Source organism: Tachyglossus aculeatus, chromosome 22 (genome assembly GCF_015852505.1).
Source record: "Tachyglossus aculeatus isolate mTacAcu1 chromosome 22, mTacAcu1.pri, whole genome shotgun sequence".
NCBI classification, from domain to species: Eukaryota; Metazoa; Chordata; class Mammalia; order Monotremata; family Tachyglossidae; genus Tachyglossus; species Tachyglossus aculeatus.
In genome coordinates this window covers 49,293,086-49,317,202 of record NC_052087.1, presented here as the reverse complement: position 1 = coordinate 49,317,202, position 24,117 = coordinate 49,293,086, and the positions used below count along the sequence as shown (strand labels likewise).

Here is a 24,117-nt window from a genome sequence, read left to right as displayed (position 1 = left end):
TAAGCGCTTAACAAGTACCATAATTATTATTATCATCGCCCAATATAGCCCTCTGGATTCTGTCTCCCCACAGTCCTAAGAAGCAGCGTGGCTCAGTGGAAAGAGCACAGGCTCTGGAGTCAGAGGTCATTCATTCATTCATTCATTCAATCGTATTTATTGAGAGGTTACTGTGTGCAGAGCACTGTACTAAGCGCTTGGGAAGTACACGTTGGCAACATATAGAGACAGTCCCTACCCAACAGCGGGCTCACAGTCTAGAAGGGGGAGGTCATGGGTTCCAATCCCAGCTCTGCCAATTGCCAGCTGCGTGACTTTGGGCAAGTCACTTCACTTCTCTGTGCCTCTGTTCCCTCACCTGTAAAATGGGAATTAAGACTGTGAGCCCCCCATGGGACAACCTGATCACCATGTAACCTCCCCAGCACTTAGAACAGTGCTGTGCACATAGTAAGCGCTTAATAAATGCTATTATTATTATTAGCCTAATAATAATAGTACTGTTGAACACTTACTATGTTGCCAAGCGCTTAGTACAGTGCTCTGCATACAGTAAGTGCTCAATAAATACGATTGATTGATTGACTGATTGATGTGACAAGCACTGTTCTAAGTGCTGGGGTAGATACAAGCTAATCAGGTTGGACGCAGTCCCTGTCTCACAGAGGGCTCACCCTCTTAGACACCATTTTACAGATGAGGGAGGGATATATATGTTGCCAACTTGTCCTTCCCAAGCGCTTAGTCCAGTGCTCTGCACACAGAAAGCGCTCAATGAATATGATCGATTGATTGACTGATTGATGTGACAAGCACTGTTCTAAGTGCTGGGGTAGATACAAGCTAATCAGGTTGGACCCAGTCCCTGTCTCACAGAGGGCTCACCCTCTTAGACCCCATTTTACAGATGAGGGAGGGATATATATGTTGCCAACTTGTCCTTCCCAAGCGCTTAGTCCAGTGCTCTGCACACAGTAAGTGCTCAATAAATACGATTGATTGACTGATTGGTGTGACAAGCACTCTTCTAAGTGCTGGGGTAGATACAAGCTAATTAGGTTGGACCCAGTCTCTGTCTCACAGAGGGCTCACCCTCTTAGACACCATTTTACAGATGAGGGAGGGATATATGAGGGATAGATATGTTGCCAACTTGTCCTTCCCAAGCGCTTAGTCCAGTGCTCTGCACACAGTAAGCGCTCAATAAATACTATTGATTGATTGACTGATTGGTGTGACAAGCACTGTTCTAAGTGCTGGGGTAGATACAAGCTAATCAGGTTGGACGCAGTCCCTGTCTCACAGAGGGCTCACCCTCTTAGACCCCATTTTACAGATGAGGGAGGGATATATGAGGAATAGATATGTTGCCAACTTGTCCTTCCCAAGCGCTTAGTACAGTGCTCTGCACACAGTAAGCTCTCAATAAATACGATTGATTGATTGACTGATTGGTATGACAAGCACTGTTCTAAGTGCTGGGGTAGATACAAGCTAATCAGGTTGGACCCAGTCCCCGTCTCACAGAGGGCTCACCCTCTTAGACCCCATTTTACAGATGAGGGAGGGATATATGAGGGATATATATGTTGCCAACTTGTCCTTCCCAAGCGCTTAGTCCAGTGCTCTGCACACAGTAAGCGCTCAATAAATACAATTGATTGATTGACTGATTGATGTGACAAGCACTGTTCTAAGTGCTGGGGTAGATACAAGCTAATCATCATCATCATCATCATCATCAATCGTATTTATTGAGCACTTACTGTGTGCAGAGCACTGGACTAAGCGCTTGGGAAGTACAAGTTGGCAACATATAGAGACGGTCCCTACCCAGGTTGGACGCAGTCCCTGTCTCACAGAGGGCTCACCCTCTTAGACCCCATTTTACAGATGAGGGAGGGATATATATGTTGCCAACTTGTCCTTCCCAAGCGCTTAGTCCAGTGCTCTTCACACAGTAAGCGCTCAATAAATACGACTGATTGACTGATTGATGTGACAAGCACTCTTCTAAGTGCTGGGGTAGATACAAGCTAATCAGGTTGGACGCAGTCCCCGTCTCACAGAGGGCTCACCCTCTTAGACACCATTTTACAGATGAGGGAGGGATATATATGTTGCCAACTTGTCCTTCCCAAGCGTTTAGTCCAGTGCTCTGCACACAGTAAGCGCTCAATAAATACGATTGATTGATTGACTGATTGTTGTGACAAGCACTGTTCTAAGTGCTGGGGTAGATACAAGCTAATCAGGTTGGACCCAGTCCCTGTCTCACAGAGGGCTCACCCTCTTAGACCCCATTTTACAGATGAGGGAGGGATATATGAGGGATATATATGTTGCCAACTTGTCCTTCCCAAGCGCTTAGTACAGTGCTCTGCACACAGTAAGCGCTCAATAAATATGATTGATTGATTGACTGATTGATGTGACAAGCACTCTTCTAAGTGCTGGGGTAGATACAAGCTAATCAGGTTGGACGCAGTCCCTGTCTCACAGAGGGCTCACCCTCTTAGACACCATTTTACAGATGAGGGAGGGATATATATGTTGCCAACTTGTTCTTCCCAAGCGCTTAGTACAGTGCTCTACACACAGTAAGCGCTCAATAAATACGATTGATTGACTGACTGATTGATGTGACAAGCACTCTTCTAAGTGCTGGGGTAGATACAAGCTAATCAGGTTGGACTCAGTCCCCGTCTCACAGAGGGCTCACCCTCTTAGACCCCATTTTACAGATGAGGGAGGGATATATGAGGGATATATATGTTGCCAACTTGTACTTCCCAAGCGCTTAGTACAGTGCTCTGCACACAGTAAGCGCTCAATAAATACGATTGATTGATTGACTGATTGGTGTGACAAGCACTCTTCTAAGTGCTGGGGTAGATACAAGCTAATCATCATCATCATCAATCATATTTATTGAGCGCTTACTGTGTGCAGAGCACTGTACTAAGCGCTTGGGAAGTATAAGTTGGCAACATATAGAGACAGTCCCTACCCAGGTTGGACGCAGTCCCCGTCTCACAGAGGGCTCACCCTCTTAGACCCCATTTTACAGATGAGGGAGGGATATATATGTTGCCAACTTGTCCTTCCCAAGCGCTTAGTCCAGTGCTCTGCACACAGTAAGCGTTCAATAAATACGATTGATTGATTGATTGATTGATGAGGGAACTGAGGCCCAGAGAAGTGAAGCGATTTGCCCAGGGTCACAGGGCAGACGAGCGGCGGAGCGGGGATTAGAACCCAGGTCCTTTTGACGCCCAGGGTCGTGTTCTAACCACTGAGCCACAATGTTTTTCCAACCCCCGAGGGGTCCCTGCTTCCATACTCACCAGCGTCTCCCCGGACAACACCTCCAGGAGCCTCAAAAGGTTGCGCCCATCCCGCAGGTCGCTATACAGGTCCCCGACACGGCAGGTCACTCGGGCCAAGTGAGAGTTCACCCATTTGGTGAAGGTTTTCTTCTGCACGGCCTCTCGCTCATCTGGAGGTTCCAACATCAATCCATCAATTAATCACTAATTAATTATTATTATTATTATTATCGTTGTTGATCATCACAATTATGGCATTTGCCAAGCGCTTGCTATGTGCCAGGCACTGTGAGCCCACTGTTGGGTAGGGACTGTCTTGATATGTTGCCAACTTGGACTTCCCAAGCGCTTAGTACAGTGCTCTGCACACAGTAAGCGCTCAATAAATACGATTGATTGATTGTACTAAGCACTGGGGTGGATACAAGCAAATCGGGTTGGACACAGTTCCTGCCCCTCGTGGGGCTCACAGTCTCAATCCCCATTGTACAGATGAGGGAACTGAGGCACCAAGGAGTGAAGTGATTTGCCCAAGGTCACACAGCAGACAAGTGGGGGAGCCGGAATTAGAACCCATGACCTTCTGACTTTCAAGCCTGTGCTCTTTCCACTACACCGTGCTGTTTCTTGATTGCTTATTATGCGCAGAGCTCTTTATACTTTCATTCATTCATTCATTCAATCGTATTGATTGAGCGCTTACTGTGTGCAGAGCACTGTACTAAGCGCTTGGGAAGTCCAGGTTGGCAACATCTAGAGACGGTCCCTACCCAACAGTGGGCTCACAGTCTAGAAGGGGGAGACAGACAACAAAACAAAACATATTAACAAAATAAAATAAATAGAATATGTACAAGTAAAATAAATTAATAAATAGAATAATAAATACATACAAACATATATACATCTATACAATTATACTTCTCGTGTATATAGGAGAAGCAGCGTGGCCAAGTGGAAAGAGCTCAGGCTTTGGAATCAGAGGTCATGGGCTCAAATCCTGGCTCCACCAATCGTCAGCTGTGTGACTTTGGGCAAGTCACTTCACTTCTCTCGGCCTCAGTTACCTCACCTGTAAAATGGGGATGAAGACTGTGAGTCCCCCATGGGACAACCTGATCACCTTGTAACTTCCCCAGTGAACACACATTCTTTTAGACTGTGAGCCCACTGTTGCGTAGGGACTGTCTCTATATGTTGCCAACTTGTACTTCCCAAGTGCTTAGTACAGTGCACACAGTAAGCACTCAATAAATACGATTGATTGATTGATTGATAGAACAGTGCTTTGCACATAATAAGCACTTAATAAATGCCATTATTAATATTATTATACTAAACGCTCGGGTTCATTCATTCAAACATTTACTGAGCGCTTACTGCATGCAGATCACTGTGCTAAGAGCTTGGGAGACTCCTCCTCTCCCCCTCCCCATCCCCCCCGCCCTACCTCCTTCCCCTCCCCACAGCACCTGTATATATATTTGTACAGATTTATTACTCTATTTATTTTACTTGTACATATTTACTATTCCATTTATTTTGTTAATGATGTGCATCTAGCTTTATTTCTATTTGTTCTGACGACTTGACACCTGTCCACGTGTTTTGTTTTGTCGTCCGTCTCCCCCTTCTAGCCCGTGAGCCCGCTGTGGGGTAGGGACCATCTCTAGATGTTGCCTACTTGTACTTCCCAAGCGCTTAGTACAGTGCTCTGCACACAGTCAGCACTCAATAAATACGATTGAATGAATGAATGAATGAATAAAGAGACTCATTCCCCATCCACAGTGAGCAATGAGTCTGGAGGGGAAATAAAACTTGGTTAGAGAACACAAAGTAGGTGGCAAAACCTCAACTTCCCTGTAGACCATAAGCTCGTTGTGGGCAGGGAATGTGTCTGTTTATTGTCACATTGTTTTCTCCCAAGCGCTTAGTGCAGTGCTCTGCACACAGTAAGCGCTCAGTAAATATGATTGAATGAATGAATGAACAATATTGGTGTTGTAAAGGCCACTAGGACCTCTTCCAACCTTCTCAAGCGGAGTGCTAACCTTCTCTCCTTTCATATAATAATAATAATAATAATAATGTTGGTATTTGTTAAGTGCTTACTATGTGCGAAGCACTGTTCTAAGCGCTGGGTTGGGGGGATACAAGCTGATCAGGTTGTCCCACGTGGGGCTCACAATCTTAATTCCCATTTTACAGATGAAGTAACTGAGGCTCAGAGAAGGTAAGTGACTTGCCCAAAGTCACACAGCTGACAAGTGGCGGAGCCAGGATTAGAACCCACGACCTCTGACTCCCAAGCCAGGGCTCTTTCCATGGAGCCACGCTGCTTCTCTGAGTACAACAGAATTAGCAGACACTTTAAATGCCTACAACAAGCTTACATTTTAGAGGGGGAGACAGACATTAGTAGGAATAAATAAGTAATTTCTAATATATAATTTAAACCAAGATGGAGCCATTTGAGCCTTGCCTCTCCCTTCTCACCGAATGCCACATTCTCTCCTGCCCCAGAATGTCCCCCAAACCCAAACCAGCTATTAGGGTAACTTCTCCATTAGGAACAGGAGTGTCGGCTAAGGAATAAGATGTTCATGGCAAAAAAGAGCAAAGAAGAACAACCGAAATGATCAAAGGTTGGGAAATGGGCCCAATAAGATCGGCGAGAGAAAATGGGATTTTATAGTCCTAAGAGAAAAATGGCCAATGGGCACTAAAGTATGTAAATATATAAATATAGAGAAGCGATGCGGCCAAGTGAAAAGATGACGGGCCCAGGAATCAGAGGACCTATGTTCATTCATTCATTCAATCGTATTTAATGAGCGCTTACTGTGTGCAGAGCACTGTACTAAGCGCTTGGGAAGTCCAAGTTGGCAACATCTAGAGACGGTCCCTACCCAACAGTGGGCTCATAGTCTAGAAGGGGGAGACAGAGAACAATACCAAACACATTAGCAAAATAAAATGAATAGAATAGATATGTACAAGTAAAACAAATAGAGTAATCAATCAATCAATCGTATTTATTGAGCGCTTACTGTGTGCAGAGCACTGTACTAAGCGTTCGGGAAGTACAAGTTGGCAACGTATAGAGATGGTCCCTACCCAACAGTGGGCTCACAGTCTAGAAGGGGGAGACAGAGAACAAAACCAAACATATTAACAAAATAAAATAGAATAGATATATACAAGTAAAATAAATAAATAAATAGAGTAATTAATCAATCAATCAATCAATCGCATTTACTGAGCGCTTACTGTGTGCAGAGCACTGTACTAAGCGCTTGGGACGTCCAAGTTGGCAACATCTAGAGACGGTCCCTACCCAACAGTGGGCTCACAGTCTAGAAGGGGGAGACAGAGAACAAACCAAACATATTAACAAAATAAAATAAATAGAATAGATCTGTACAAGTAAAATAAATAAATAGAGTAATAAATCCGTACAAACATATATACATATATACAGGTGCTGTGGGGAGACAGAAGGGGGAGACAGAGAACAAAACCAAACATATTAACAAAATAAAATAAACAGAATAGATATGTACAAGAAAAATAAATAAATGGAGTAATGAATAAGTACAAACATATATACAGGTGCTGTGGGGAGACAAAAGGGGAGAGACAGAGAACAAAACCAAACATACTAACAAAATAAAATAAATAGAATAGATATGTACAAGTCAAATAAATAAATAGAGTAATAAATACAAACATATTACAAACATATATACAGGTGCTATGGGGAGACAGAAGGGGGAGACAGAGAACAAAACCAAACATAATAACAAAATAAAATAAATAGAATAGATATGTACAAGTAAAATAAATAAATGGAGTAATAAATACGTACAAACATATATACAGGTGCTGTGGGGAGACAGAAGGGGGAGACAGAAAACCAAACCAAACATAATAACAAAATAAAATAAATAGAATAGATATGTACAAGTAAAATAAATAGAGTAATAAATACGTACAAACATATACACATATATACAGGTGCAAGTTATCCACAGAGGTGATAGCTGAAGCCAGAGGAGAGGATCCTGATCGCCTTGTAACCTCCCCAGTGCTTGGAACGGTGCTTTGCACATAGTAAGTGCTTAATAAATGCCATCATTATTATTAGTAGTAGTAGTAGTACAGCACTTGACCCATAGTAAGAGCTTAACAAATTGTGTTATTATTATTGTTGGAGTTATTGTTATGTTCCCAGAGCCTGCCCTGGGCCCCATCCAAATCCCAGGCCGCCCTGAGAGGCTGGGAGTGTGTGGGATGTGGCGATTCCTCGGGCTCTGTGCTCCGTGGCTGATTCTCCAGCATCCTGGAGATGCTGGAGATTGTATATATGTATACATATATACATATACATGTATATGTATATACACACACACACACGTATACATACACATATATACATATCAATCAATCAATCATATTTATTGAGCGCTTACTGTGTGCAGAGCACTGTACTAAGCGCTTGGGAAGTACAAGTTGGCAACATATAGAGACAGTCCCTACCCAACAGTGGGCTCACAGTCTGTAGTCTATATATATGTGTGTATATGTATGTGTATATATATATATATATATATATACATATATACATATTTATTACTCTATTTATTTATTTATTTTACTTGTACATATCTATCCTATTTATTTTATTTTGTTGGTATGTTTGGTTTTGTTCTCTGTCTCCCCCTTTTAGACTGTGAGCCCACTGTTGAGTAGGGACTGTCTCTATGTGTTGCCAGTTTGTACTTCCCAAGCGCTTAGTACAGTGCTCTGCACATAGTAAGCGCTCAATAAATACGATTGATGATGATATATATACATATATACATTACAAGGTTACAAGGCGACCAGAATCCTCTCCTCTGGCTTCAGCTATCACCTCTGTGGATAACTTGCACCTGTATATATGTATATATGTTTGTACATATTTATTACTCTATTTATTTATTTATTTTACTTGTACATATCTACTCTATTTTATTTTGTTATTATGTTTGGTTTTGTTCTCTGTCTCCCCCTTCTGTCTCCCCACAGCACCTGTATATATGTATATATGTTTGTACGGATTTATTACTCTATTTATTTATTTTACTTGTACATATCTACTCTATTTATTTTATTTTGTTATTATGTTTGGTTTTGTTCTCTGTCTCCCCGTTCTGTCTCCCCACAGCACCTGTATATTTGTTTGTACCTATTTATTACTCTATTTATTTATTTATTTTACTTGTACATATCTATTCTATTCTATATATATATATGTATATATATACAGTCTATATATATGTATATATGTTTGTACATATTTCTTACTCTATTTATTTTACTTGTACATATCTATTCTATTTATTTTATTTTGTTAATATGTTTGGTTTTGTTCTCTGTCTCCCCCTTCTAGACTGTGAGCCCACTGTTGGGTAGGGACTGTCTCTAGATGTTGCCAATTTGGACTTCCCAAGCGCTTAGTACAGTGCTCTGCACACAGTAAGCGGTCAATAAATAGGATTGATTGATTGATTGATCCTGGAGTGTAGGAAGAGGAAATTGTCTGTCCAAGGTGGACGGTGGTTAGGGGAGTAGGGCGAGAGGGAGCGGGACAGGGGCCGGAGAGGGGGCTTTGCTGACAGAAGACTAGAAGGATGAGGCATCATCTTTCCCATCCATAATCCTTGTCGGAAGACCTGGTCAAGCGCTTAGAGAAGCAGCGTGGCTCAGTGGAAAGAGCCCGGGCTTTGGAGTCAGAGGCCATGGGTTCAAATCCCGGCTCCGCCACTTGTCAGCTGGGTGACTTTGGGAAAGTTACTTCACTTCTCTGAGCCTCATCTGGAAAATGGGGATGAAGACTGTGAGCTGTGTGACTTTGGGCAAGTTACTTCACTTCTCTGAGCCTCATCTGGAAAATGGGGATGAAGACTGTGAGCCCCGCCCGTGGGACAACCTGATCACCTTGTAACCTCCCCAGTGCTTAGAACAGTGCTTTGCACATAGTAAGCACTTAATAAATCCTATTATTATTATTATTATTATTATGAGCTCCCTGAGAGTGAATATAAAGTTTAATGTTACTATATGAAGGGCAATTGTGTGGGATGGCAATGAGCCATTACCTTGTTTTGACTGTGAACAAGAGAGGTGGGATAGGGTTGAAACTGCAGTGGGAGGGATTTGGGTGAGACATTAGGAAGACCTTACTCGATCTCCCTTCTGCGTCACTCTTGCACTGGGATTTGTCCTCTTAAACACTTGATATTCACCCCACCCTCAGCCCCAGAGCACTCATGTCCATATCTGTATTTTCACGACTGTCTCCCTTTCTAGACTGTAAGCTTCTTGTGGGCAGAGGACGTGCTTACCAATTCTACTATATTACACTTTACTGAACGCTTAGTACAGTGCCCCCCTCCCAGAAAGCACTCAATAAATCCGACCGATTGATTGATAAAGAACTTTTTGCTTTTAAAGATTATGAGACGGGGGTCAGATTACCCAGGGGAAGTTCATGTCATAGTGGCTAGAGCCCGGGCCTGGGTGTTAGAAGGTTATGGGTTCTAATCTTGCCTCCGGCATTCATTCATTCATTCAATTCAATCATATTTATTGAGCGCTTACTGCATGCAGAGCACTGGACTAAGCACTTGGGGAGTACAAGTTGGCAACATATAGAGACGGTCCCTACCCAACAGCGGGCTCACAGTCTAAGAAGGTGGAGACAGACAACAAAACAAAACAAAAGGTCTGCTGTATGACCTTGGGCAAGTCACTTTACTTCTCTGGGCCTCAGTTACCTCATCAGTGAAATGGGGCTTGGGACTGTGTCCAACTCGATTTGCTTGTATCCACCCCAGTGTGTAGTACAGTGCCTGGCACATAGTAAGCACTTAACAAATGCCATCATTATTATTATTACTTGTTGGATTTCCTTCTCTGGAGGTTTTCACGGTCTGAAACGATTAATAATAATAATAATAATAATAATAATAATAATAATAATGATGATGGTCTTTGTTAAGCGCTTATTATGTGCCAAGCACTGTTCTAAGCACTAGGGTATTCATTCATTCATTCAATTGTATTTATTGAGCACTTACTGTGTGCAAAGCACTGTACTAAGCACTTGGGAAGAACAAGTTGGCAACATTCATTCATTCATTCAATCATATTTATTGAGCACTTACTGTGTGCAGAGCATTGTACTAAGCGCTTGGGAAGAACAAGTTGGCAACATATAGAGACGGTCCCTACCCAACAGCGGGCTCACAGTCTTGAAGGTAGATACAGGATAATCAGGTTGTCCGACGCAGGGCTCAGTCTTAATCCCCATTTTACAGATGGGGTAACTGAGACACAGAGAAGTTAAGTGACTTGTCCAAAGTCACACAGCTGATGGTGGCAGAGCCGGGATTCAAACCCACGACCTCCGGCTTCCGAGCCGTGCTCTTTCCACTGAGCCACGCTGCTTCTCTGTTCTGTTCTGTTGAATCTGCTTCCCTAGATTAAATTCATCTAGCGATGAAGAGCTAAACCACATGACTTCTTGAGGTCCTTTCCAGTACTTTGATTTAGGAGATGAAGTCTAGGGAGTAGGAAACTAGGAAAAAGTAGGTGTCTTTCTTAGATATCCAGAGAATTTATGGTCCCCCTCAGGCTGTAAGGCAGGGAAATCCTTTATCCAGCAGGGCTTTGATGGGGAAAATCCCCATTGCAATCTGTGTCTTTTTCCTTCCCTACATAATACTAATACTACTACTAATAATAATGGCATTTATTAAGCGCTTACTATGTGCAAAGCACTGTTCTAAGCACTGGGGGATACAAGGCGATCAGGTTGTCCCACGTGGGACTCACAGTCTTAATCCCATTTTACAGATGAAGTAACTGAGGTACAGAGAAGTTAAGTGGCTTGCCCAAGGCCCCACAGCTGACAAGTGGCGAAGTCGGGATTCAAACCCATGACCTCTGACTCCAAAGCCCGTGCTCTTTCCACTGAGCCACGCTGCTTCTTCAACATTCAGTTCATCACTTAAGTCAACTTCTTCCTCTTATTCCCCAAACCGGCCAGGCCTAAACTTAGATAATTTCTTTGCCAGCTTCCCATTTCTAATTTCTCCTTCTCCTCCCACCCCAGTCCAATCCACCCTATGCCAAGCAGCAAGAACGATAGTTTTTCAAATGTCATTTTGATTAGAATCCTTCCCTTCTCCAAAACCTTCAGAGTCTCCTAACGGGGAAAACTCCCTATCCTGGGCTTTAAGATGCTTCTCCCCCTCCTTCCTCTCCCCCTCTCCATCCCCCCCCCCCGCCTTACCTCCTTCCCTTCCCCACAGCACTTGTGTATATGTATATATGTTTGTACAGATTTATTACTCTACTTATTTTACTTGGACATATCTATTCTACTTATTTTATTTTGTTAATATGTTTTGTTTTGTTCTCTGTCTCCCCCTTCTAGACTGTGAGCCCGCTGTTGGGTAGGGACCGTCTCTATATGTTGCCAACTCAGACTTCCCAAGCGCTTAGTACAGTGCTCTGCACACAGTAAGCGCTCAATAAATACAATTGATTGATTGATTGATTGATTCTCTGATTGGCTCCTCTTCCATCCATCCCTTTAACTCAACCGCCCTTGTCTTCCACTCTACTCTGGCTCACGTTCTCCGGTCCGGTCAAGCAAATTACTTACCAACCCCTTGCCAGGAATTCTCCCTCCTTGCCTCCGAGCCATCCCGCCTGTCATTCCCTTGCCCGGAATGCCCTCTCCGTTCTTCTCTGCCAAACCCTATGCCTCTCCCCTCTTTCAAAATTCTCCTCAAGACTCGCCTCCTCCATGACGCTTTCTCAGATTAACTTCCCCTGTCTCCAGGCCTTCCAATCACTCTTCGTGCTGGAGCACGTCTGTACGCTTGTACTTGGTTATCCCTGGTCATGGGTTCAAATCCCGGCTCCACCACCTGTCTGCTGTGTGAACTTGGGCAAGTCACTTCATTTCTCTGGGTCTCAGCTACCTCATCTGTAAAATGGGGATTGAGACTGTGAGCCTCATGTGGGACAGGGACTGTGTCCAACACAATTTGTTTATAACCACCCCAGCACTTAGTACAGTGCCTGGCACATAGTAGTAGTAATAATAATAATAATAATGGCATTTATTAAGCACTTACTATGTGCAAAGCACTGTTCTAGGCGCTGGGGAGGTTACAAGGTGATCAGGTTGTCCCCGGGGGGGCTCACAGTCTCAATCCCCATTTTACAGATGAGGTAACTGAGGCACAGGGACTGTCTCTATATGTTGCCAACTTGTACTTCCCAAGCACTTAGTACAGTGCTCTGCACACAGTAAGCGCTCAATAAATACGATTGACTGATTGATTGATTAAGTGACTTGCCCAAAGTCACACAGTTGACAGTTGGTGGAACCAGGATTTGGTTTCCCCTGAGTCTTCTAGACTGTGAGCCCACTGTTGGGTAGGGACCGTCTCTAGATGTTGCCAACTTGAACTTCCCAAGCGCTTAGTACAGTGCTCTGCACACAGTAAGCGCTCAATAAATATGATTGAATGAATGAATGAATGAATGCACAGACACATTCCCTGCCCACAGCGAGCTTACAGTCTAGAAGGAGAGCCAGACATTCATTTAATAAATAAATTATGGATTTGTACATAAGTGCTGTGGGGCTGGGAGGCGGGGGTGAATAAAGGGAGCAAGTCAGGGTGACGCAGAAGGGAGTGGAAGAAAAGGAAAATAGGGCTTAGTCAGGGAGGGCCTCTTGGAGGAGATTCATTCATTCAATCGTATTTATTGAGTGCTTACTGTGTGCAGAGCACTGTACTAAGCGCTTGGGGAGACAAGTTGGCAACCTATAGAGACGGTCCCTACCCAACAGTGGGCTCACAGTCTAGAAGGCGATGGCCTTCAATAAGACTTAAAAGGGGGGGAGGAATCACTGTCTGTCAGATAGTCATTCAATCTTATGTACTGAGTTCTTACCATGCACAGAGCACTGTACTAAACGCTCGGGAGAGTACAGTATAACAAGAAACACTCATTCCCTGCCGAAGCAGCATGGCTCAGTGGAAAGAGCACGGGCTTTGGAGTCAGAGGTCATGGATTTGAATCCCGGCTCCACCACGTCTGCTGTGTGACCTTGGGCAAGTCACTTCACTTCTCTGAGCCTCAGTTACCTCAGCTGTAAAATGGGGATTAAGACTGTGAGCCCCCACGTGGGACAGCCTGATCACCTTGTATTCTCCCCAGCACTTAGAACAGTACTTGGCACATAGTAAGCGCTTAACTAATGCCATCATTATTATTATTATTACAACAAGCTTACAGTCTGGAGAGGTATGAAGAGGGAGAGCATTCCAGGTCAGAGTGAGGTTGACAGCGAGATTCATCATCAATCGTATTTATTGAGCGCTTACTGTGTGCAGAGCACTGTCCTAAGCGCTTGGGAAGGCCAAGTTGGCAACATTTAGAGACGGTTCCTACCCAACAGTGGGCTCACAGTCTAGAAGGGGGAGACAGACAACAAAACAAAACACATTAACAAAATAAAAGAAATAGAACAGTCAATATGTACAAGTAAAATAAATAGAGTAATAAATCGAGATACAGGGTGTCAAGTGCTTAGTACAGTGCTCTGCACACTGTAAGGGCTGAAGAAATACCACTGATTGATTGATTGCGGACAACTGGGCAGCTAGGTTACCCGTCTCTTTCCTGGTTTCCCTCTGGAGTTGCTGCTCTCAGCGTTCTGGAGTTGAGAAGAGTTGAGCCCTGAACAGTGCCAGTGCTTAGAACAGTGCTTTGCACATAGTAAGCGCTTAATAAATGCCATTATTATTATTATTATTATTATTATTATCCCTGCTCAGCTCCTGCTTTTCAGAGTCCCAGGGGATGCATTTTCACATCCTGCCAATTGCTACTCTTGCTTATCCCATTTCTAGCCCCCTGGAGACACAACCACATTTACGTCCTTTATCACCTCTCCACTCACTCCTCAAAATATCCCATTCCCAGGGCCCTGCTGGCTCTGAGGTAGGGCTCTCTGAGGATCCTTAGCTCGCCAAAAATAATAATAATAGTAATAATGGTATTTATTGAGCACTTCCTCTGTGAAAAGCACTGTTCTAAGCGCTGGGGAGGTTACAAAGTGATCAGGTTGTCCCACGCGGGGCTCACTGTCTTCATCACCATTTTACAAATGAGGTAACTGAGGCCCAGAGAAGTGAAGTGACTTGCCTAAAGTCACACAGCTGACAGTTGGCGGAGCCGGGATTTGAACCCATGACCTCTGACTCCAAAGCCCGGGCTCTTTCCACTGAGCCACGCTGCTTCTCAAGATCCTAGGGAGGAAGAAGGTAGTTGGCAAATTCAACTGAGGCCCTAGCTTCTCCTGCCTCTTGGTTCCTTGTTCATTCATTCATTCATTCAGTGGTATTTATTGAGCGCTTACTGTGTGCAGAGCATTTCATTCATTCATTCTTAGTACATTCTTAGTACAGTGCTCTGCACACAGTAAGGGCTCAATAAATACGATTGATTGATTGATTCATTCATTCATTCAATCATATTTATTGAGCGCTTACTGTGTGCAGAGCACTGTACTAAGCCCTTGGGAAGTAAAAGTTGGCAACATATAGAGATGGTCCCTACCCAACAGCGGGCTCACAGTCTAGAAGGGGGAGACAGACTACAAAACAAAACATGTTAACAAAATAAAATGTAAGAGACCAGGACAAATACTCAGTACAGGCAATAAAAACAAAAGTAATTAGGGAGCTGTGACTCCAAAGCCCGGGCTCTTTCCACTGAGCCACGCTGCTTCTCTAGAGATTTATACACAAAACTAGAATTAGATATATATATATATACAAAACAGCACAAGAGACCAGGACAAATACCCAGTACAGGCAATAAAAACAAAAGTCGTTAGGGAGCTGTGGCTAGAGGAGCAGAATTTCAGTCTCCTCGTGATTCAGAGACCATGGTCTACCCGTAGCCACAAAAACAGCTTTTATTATTATTAATAGTAATAATAATGGCATTTAGTACTGGCAATAATGGCATTATTATTATTGCTTCACTTCTTTGTGCCTCTAGACTGTGAGTCCACTCTTCTAGACGGTGAGCCCACTGTTGGGTAGGGACCCTCTCTATATGTTGCCAACTTGTAATAATAATAATAATAATAATAATGATGATGGCATTTGTTAAGCGCTTACTATGTGCAAAGCACTGTTCTACGCGCTGGGGGAATGCAAGGTGACCAGGTTGTCCCACGTGGGGCTCACAGTCTTAATCCCCATTTTATAGATGGGGTAACTGAGGCTCAGAGAAGTTAAGTGACTTGCCCAATGGCACACAGCAGACACGTGGCGGAGCTGGGACTCGAACCCATGACCTATGACTCCAAAGCCCGTGCTCTTTCCACTGAGCCACGCTGATTCCCAAGCGCTTAGTACAGTGCTCTGCATTCAGTAAGCGCTCAATAAACATGATTGAATGAATGGAATAAATATGTACAAGTAAAATAGAGTAATAAATATGTACAAACATATGTACATAAATACAGAGCACTGGACTAAGCGCTTGGAAAGTACAGTTCAGCAACAGATAGAGACGGTCCCTACCCAACAACGGGCTCACAGTCTAGAAGGGGGAGACGGACAACAAAATAAAACAAGTAGACAGGCATTAATACTTCGGTGCTGACGGTTCCGATCCCAGGACTGCCTTACCATCTGGTCGCTGTCCTGGCTCTCCTATCAGTCAATCAATCAATCAATCAATCAATTGTATTTATTGAGTGCTTACTCTGTGCGTACCCTACCCAACAGTGGGCTCACAGTCTAAAAGGGGGAGACCGAGAACAAAACCAAACATACTAACAAAATCAAATAAATAGAATAGATATGTACAAGTAAAATAAATAAATAAACAGAGTAATAAATATGTACAAACATATATACATATATACAGGTATATCACAACTCAGCCCGCATACTTTGCTTCTTTAATGCCAAACTTCTCACTGTATCTCCAACTCGCCGACCCTTCACCCTCGCCCACGTCCTCCCTCCGACCCGGAAAGCCCTCCCTCCTCAAATCCGACAGACAATAACTCTCCCCGCTTCAGAGCCCTATTGAATAATAATAATAATAATAATAATGGCATTTGTTAAGAGCTTACTATGTGCAAAGCACTGTTCTAAGCGCTGGGGGGATACAAGGTGATCAGGTTGTCCCGCATGGGGCTCACAGTCATCATCCCCAATTTTACAGATGAGGTAACTGAGGCTCAGAGAAGTTAAGCGACTTGCCCAAGGCCACACAGCAGACATGTGGCGGAGCCGGGATTCGAACCCACGACCTCTGACTCCAAAGCCCAGACTCTTTCTACTGAGCCACGCTGCTTCTCTATCGAAGGCCCATCTCCTCCAACAGGGCTTCCTTAAAACCCCCTTTCCTCTTCTCCCTCTCATTCATTCATTCAATCGTTTTTATTGAGTGCTTACTGTGTGCAGAGCACTGTACTAAGCGCTTGGGAAATACAAGTTGGCAACATCTAGAGACGGTCCCTACCCAACAGCGGGCTCACAGTCTAGAAGGGGGAGACAGACAACAAAACAAAACTTATGTAGTTGGGTTTGAGGGGGTGGGTGAAGGCTGACACATTCTCCCTCTCATCATCATCAATCATATATATTGAGCGCTTACTATGTGCAGAGCACTGTACTAAGCGCTTGAGAAGTACAAATTGGCAACATATAGAGACAGTCCCTACCCAACAGTGGGCTCACAGTCTGAAAGGGGGTGAGCTCTCTCCACAGAGAGCTCGTATCTCCACGAAGTAGAGGGGAGAACCGACCTTAGTGATTAAGTGAATGGGCAGAATTTTTTATTAATTTCCAATTTTGCAAAGACAGATTTTAGAGTCATCAATTAGTAAAGATTTTTTTTTAGGCAAGTACTCTTTGCCCAGTGTTGTGCTAAGTGTTGGAGCAGGCAAATTGGCCTTGACTTGCTCCCTTTATTCACCCTCCCTCCCAGCCCCACAGCACTTATGTCCAGATCTGTCATTTATTTCTTCCCTATTAATGTCCGTTTCCCCCTCTAGACTGTAAGCTCGTTGTGGACAGGGAATTCATTCATTCAATCGTATTTATTGAGCGCTTACTGTGTGCAGAGCACTGTACTAAGCGCTTGGGAAGTACAAGTTAGCAACATATAGAGACGGTCCCTACCCAACAGCGGGCTCACAGTCTAGAAGGGGGAGACAGACAACAAAACAAAACATAGAAACCAAATACAATAAATAGAATAAACATGTACAAGTAAAATAAATAGAGTAAGAAATATGTACAAACATATATACATATATACAGGTATTCATTCAATCGTATTTATTGAGCACTTACTGTGTGCAGAGCACTGTACTAAGCTCTTGGGAAGTACAAGTTAGCAACATATAGAGACGGTCCCTACCCAACAGCGGGCTCACAGTCTAGAAGGGGGAAACAGACAACAAAACAAAACATAGAAACCAAATACAATAGAATAAACATGTACAAGTAAAATAAATAGAGTAATAAATATGTACAAACATATATACATATATACAGGTATTCATTCAATCATATTTATTGAGCGCTTACTGTGTGCAGAGCACTGGACTAAGCGCTTGGGAAGTACAAGTTAGCAACATCATATAGAGACGGTCCCTACCCAACAGCGGGCTCACAGTCTAGAAGGGGGAGACAGACAACAAAACAAAACATATAAACCAAATACAATATGTGTCTGCTTACTGTTATACGGTGCTCTCCCAAGCACTTAGTACAGTGCTCTGCACACAGTCAGCGCTCAGTAAATACGACTGAACTGAACAGGTTCACCTTAGCCATCAGAGCAGAGGCAGCAGGATAGTTTATTGGCACCTAAAGCAGGTATTCTGTGGATTACTCCCTCTGGATTGTAAGATCATTGTGAGCAGGGAACGTGCCCTTTCTGCTGTCCTCTCCCAAGCGCCTAGTACAGTGCTCTGCACACAGTAAGCGCTCAATAAATATGACAGAATGAATGAATGAAGCACTCAACAAGTTAACATTTAAAACCAAAAAATCCTGTGGATTACTCCCTCTGGATTGTAAGATCATTGTGAGCAGGGAACGTGCCCATTCTGTTGTCCTCTCCCAAGCGCCTAGTACAGTGCTCTGCACACAGTAAGCGCTCAATAAATATGACTGAATGAATGAAGCACTCAACAAGTTACATTTAAAACCAAAAAATCCTGTGGATTACTCCCTCTGGATTGTAAGATCATTGTGAGCAGGGAACGTGCCCGTTCTGTTGTCCTCTCCCAAGCGCCTAGTACAGTGCTCTGCACACAGTAAGCGCTCAATAAATATGATTGAATGAATGAAGCGCTGAACTAGTTACATTTAAAACCAAAAAAATCCTGTTGATTACTCCCTCTGGATTGTAAACTCATTGTGAGCAGGGAACGTGCCCGTTCTGTTGCCCTCTCCCAAGCGCTTAGTACAGTGCTCTGCACACAGTAAGCGCTCAATAAATATGACTGAATGAATGAAGCGCTCAACAAGTTACATTTAAAACCAAAAAATCCTGTGGATTACTCCCTCTAGATTGTAAGCTCATTGTGAGCAGGGAACGTGCCCATTCTGTTGTCCTCTCCCAAGCACCTAGTACAGTGCTCTGCACACAGTAAGCGCTCAATAAATATGATTGAATAAATGAAGCGCTCAACAAGTTACATTTAAAACCAAAAAATCCTGTGGATTACTCCCTCTGGACTGTAAGCTCATTGTGAGCAGGGAACGTGCCCGTTCTGTTGTCATCTCCCAAGCGCCTAGTACAGTGCTCTGCACACAGTAAGCGCTCAATAAATATGATTGAATGAATGAAGCGCTCAACAAGTTACATTTAAAACCAAAAAATCCTGTGGATTACTCCCTCTGGACTGTAAGGTCATTGTGAGCAGGGAACGTGCCCGTTCTGTTGTCATCTCCCAAGCGCCTAGTACAGTGCTCTGCACACAGTAAGTGCTCAATAAACATGATTGAATGAATGAAGCGCTCAAAAAGTTACATTTAAATCCAAAAATATCCTGTGGATTACTCCCTCTGGACTGTAAACTCATTGTGAGCAGGGAATGTGCCCGTTCTGTTGTCCTCTCCCAAGCGCCTAGTACAGTGCTCTGCACACAGCAAGCGCTCAATAAATATGACTGAATGAATGAAGCGCTGAGCAAGTTACATTTAAAACCAAAAAATCCTGTGGATTACTCCCTCTGGATTGTAAGCTCATTGTGAGCAGGGAACGTGCCCGTTCTGTTGTCCTCTCCCAAGCACCTAGTACAGTGCTCTGCACACAGTAAGCGCTCAATAAATATGACTGAATGAATGAAGCGCTCAACAAGTTACATTTAAAACCAAAAAATCCTGTGGATTACTCCCTCTGGATTGTAAGCTCATTGTGAGCAGGGAACGTACCCGTTCTGTTGTCATCTCCCAAGCGCCTAGTACAGTGCTCTGCACACAGTAAGTGCTCAATAAACATGATTGAATGAATGAAGCGCTCAAAAAGTTACATTTAAATCCAAAAATATCCTGTGGATTACTCCCTCTGGATTGTAAACTCATTGTGAGCAGGGAACGTGCCCGTTCTGTTGTCCTCTCCCAAGCGCCTAGTACAGTGCTCTGCACACAGCAAGCGCTCAATAAATATGACTGAATGAATGAAGCACTGAGCAAGTTACATTTAAAACCAAAAAATCCTGTGGATTACTCCCTCTGGATTGTAAGCTCATTGTGAGCAGGGAACGTGCCCGTTCTGTTGTCCTCTCCCAAGCGCCTAGTACAGTGCTCTGCACACAGTAAGCGCTCAATAAACATGATTGAATGAATGAAGCGCTCAAAAAGTTACATTTAAATCCAAAAATATCCTGTGGATTACTCCCTCTGGACTGTAAACTCATTGTGAGCAGGGAACGTGCCCGTTCTGTTGTCCTCTCCCAAGCGCCTAGTACAGTGCTCTGCACACAGCAAGCGCTCAATAAATATGACTGAATGAATGAAGCGCTGAACAAGTTACATTTAAAACCAAAAAATCCTGTTGATTACTCTCTCTGGATTGTAAGCTCATTGTGAGCAGGGAACGTGCCCGTTCTGTTGTCATCTCCCAAGTGCCTAGTACAGCGCTCTGCACACAGTAAGCGCTCAATAAATATGATTGAATGAATGAAGCGCTGAACAAGTTACATTTAAAACCAAAAAATCCTGTCGATTACTCCCTCTGGATTGTAAACTCATTGTGTGCAGGGAACGTGCCCGTTCTGTTGTCATCTCCCAAGCGCCTAGTACAGTGCTCTTCACACAGTAAGCACTCAATAAATATGATTGAATGAATGAAGCGCTGAACAAGTTACATTTAAAACCAAAAAATCCTGTGGATTACTCCCTCTGGATTGTAAACTCATTGTGTGCGGGGAACATGCCCGTTCTGTTGTCATCTCCCAAGCGCCTAGTACAGTGCTCTGCAGGCAATAAGCGCTCAAAAAATACAATCAACTGACTGACCAGCCTTCCCTCCCTCCTTGTCCCCAAGACGAGGGGTTAGCGCTCTGCGCCTCGGCCGTTCTGCACCCCTCCCCTGCCCACTCAAGTCAAATGCCATTATTATTATCCCCCTTCTAGACTGTGAGCCCGCTGTTGGGTAGGGGCCGCCTCTAGATGTTGCCAACTTGTCCTTCCCAAGCGCTCAGTACAGTGCTCTGCACACAGTAAGCGCTCAATAAATATGATTGAATTGAATGAATGAATGAAAAAGCATAGAAGTGAGGGAATCCAAAGGTTGACAGCACTAAGGACAGGGGTTAGGGGCTTCAGTAATAATAATAATAATAATAATAATAATAATAATAGCATTTATTAAGCGCTTACTATTTGCAAAGCACTGTTCTAAGCACTAATAATAATAATGGCATTTGTCCCCCCCACCTTACCTCCTTCCCTTCCCCACAGCAGCTGTATATATGTATTTATTACTCCATTTATTTTACTTGTACATATCTATTCTACTTTATTTTGTTAATATGTTTTCTTCTGTTGTCTGTCTCCCCCTTCTAGACTGTGAGCCCGCTGTTGGGTAGGGACCGTCTCTAGATGTTGCCAACTTGTCCTTCCCAAGCGCTTAGTCCAGTGCTCTGCACACAGTAAGCGCTCAATAAATACGATTGAATTGAATGAATGAATGAAAAAGCATGGCAGTGAGGGAATCCAAAGGCTGAAGGCACTAAGGACAGGGGTTAGGGGCTTCAGTAATAATAATGATAATAATGGCATTTATTAAGCGCTTACTATGTGCAAAGCACTGTTCTAATAATAATAACGGCGTTTGTCCCCCCCGCCTTACCTCCTTCCCTTCCCCATAGCACCTGTATATATGTATATATGTATTTATTACTCTATTTTACTTGTACATATCTATTCTATTTTGTTAATATGTTTTGTTTTGTTGTCTGTCTCCCCCTTCTAGACCGTGAGCCCACTGTCGGGTCTCTAGATGTTGCCAACTTGGACTTCCCAAGTGCTTAGTCCAGTGCTCTGCATACAGTAAGGGCTCAATACATACGATCGATTGATTGATGGATTGATTGATAGCGCAATGCGTGCATACACACGCACAAACACACAGTTTCCCCATATCCCACTCACCCACGGAGTTCAACACATAGCCAGGATTCCACACCGCGCAGAAGCAGGGGGAAACACAATGATGGGGACATTGCCCGCATTCAGGCTGGAGCCCACGTACTCTGCCGTGACAGCCTGACTCCTGTTCTCCCTCTGAGCTCATCTAAGGAACAGACAGATCCTTCGCGAAAAAACAAAAGTCTTGAGCGTCACCTACGCCTCCCCCAAACCTTCACAAGCAGGCTCCATTTGCCGTCGCCTTCGCATGCACCAGTCACACTCTCCTCCCGCTCTCACACCCCCATTCTCCGTACCTCAATCACAGCCACACTGGCATCACACATAACGCCCTTCCAAATCTCATATGTTTGTATTCCGTCCCTCTTCAGATAGACATTTCGCAGAAGCGGGAGCCATCCGTCGTATTCATTCACTCACTCAGCGCTTACTGAGTGCAGAACACTGTACTGAGCGCTCGGGAGAGGACGATACAGTCAGCAAAATAAGGAGTCGATGTCATATACGTCTAGGTAATCATCTGGATAATGGAAATGATAAGCTTCATCTTTGCAAAAATCCTGGGTTGAAGGCAGACCTATGTCAGAACATGGAACTGATATGTTGCTGAAGTAGGAGCACATTTTTAACTGAATTCCATCAATCAATCAATCGTATTTATTGAGCGCTTACTGTGTGCAGAGCACTGGACTATGCGCTTGGGAAGTACAAGTTGGCAACATATAGAGACGGTCCCTACCCAACAGTGGGCTCACAGTCTAAAAGGGGGAGACAGAGAACAAAACCAAACATACTAACAAAATAAAATAAATAGAATAGATATGCACAAATAAACTAGAGTAATAAATATGTACAAACATATATACATATATACAGGTGCTGTGGGGAAGGGAAGGAGGTAAGATGGGGAGGATGGAGGGGGGACGAGGGGGAGAGGAAGGAAGGGGCTCAGTCTGGGAAGGCCTCCTGGAGGAGGGCCTGACAGATCCATCACACAGTGGAATTATTCTGGGCTTATTTATTTATTTGTTTGAAAATGATAGGCATGCTTTTAGGCAATCCTTTAGCAGAACAACCGCTCCAAAATTAAACTGATACATATTCTTTGCAATTTCCTATTACTGTGAGCCCACTGTTGGGTAGGGACCGTCTCTATATGTTGCCAACTTGTACTTCCCAAGCGCTTACTACAGTGCTCTGCACACAGTAAGTGCTCAATAAATACAATTGATTGATTGATTGATTGATTAAACAGTGACATTCCCTGCCCACAATGAGCTCACAGTCTCCGTGCCCTGAATGATCTTTCTTCTACGTCTCCCCTGGCGTCCTGTGGCTTAGTGGAAAGAGCCCGGGCTTGGGAATCAGAGGTCGTGGGTTCTAATCCCGCCTCTGCCCCTTATCAGCTGTGTGACTTTGGGCCAGTCACTTAACTTCTCTGGGCCTCAGTGACCTCATCTGTAAAATGGGGATGAAGACTGTGAGCCCCACGTGGGACAACCTGATTACCTTGTATCTACCCCAGCGCTTATGCTTGGCACATAGTGAGCACTTAACAAATGCCATCATTATTATTATTGTATGAAAGGAGAGAGGGTTGGCACTCCACTTCTATTACAACACCAATTGTAATATTACAACACCAATATTTAGAGAAGCAGCGTGGTTCAGTGGAAAGAGCCTGGGCTTTGGAGTCAGAGCTCATGGGTTCAAATCCTGGCTCTGCCACTTGTCAGCTGGGTGACTTTGGGCAAGTCACTTCACTTCTCTGGGCCTCAGCTACCTCATCTGTAAAATGGGGATTAAGACCGTGAGCCCCCCATGGGACAACCTGATCACCTTGTAACCTCCCCAGCACTTAGAATAGTGCACACAGTAAGCGCTTAATAAATGCCATCATTATTATTCATTCAATCATATTTACTGAGTGCTTACTGCGTGCAGAGCCTGTACTAAGCGCTTGGAAAGTACAAGTCGGCAACATCTAGAGACGGTCCCCACCCAACAACGGG

General features: G+C 43.8%; 1 protein-coding gene and 1 pseudogene across 3 annotated transcripts in view; both read right to left on the bottom strand.

Moving 5' to 3' along the window:
- Nucleotides 1-24,117, bottom strand: part of SPTBN2 (spectrin beta, non-erythrocytic 2) — a 174,730-nt gene that overhangs the window by 102,704 nt on the left and 47,909 nt on the right. For all 3 annotated transcript variants that reach the window (XM_038764161.1, XM_038764160.1, XM_038764162.1), the window contains one exon: nucleotides 3,348-3,499. In XM_038764161.1, the coding sequence (XP_038620089.1) occupies nucleotides 3,348-3,499 (152 nt within the window). The remainder of the gene's footprint in view (nucleotides 1-3,347; nucleotides 3,500-24,117) is intronic.
- LOC119944416 lies at nucleotides 5,297-5,405 on the bottom strand (annotated as a pseudogene).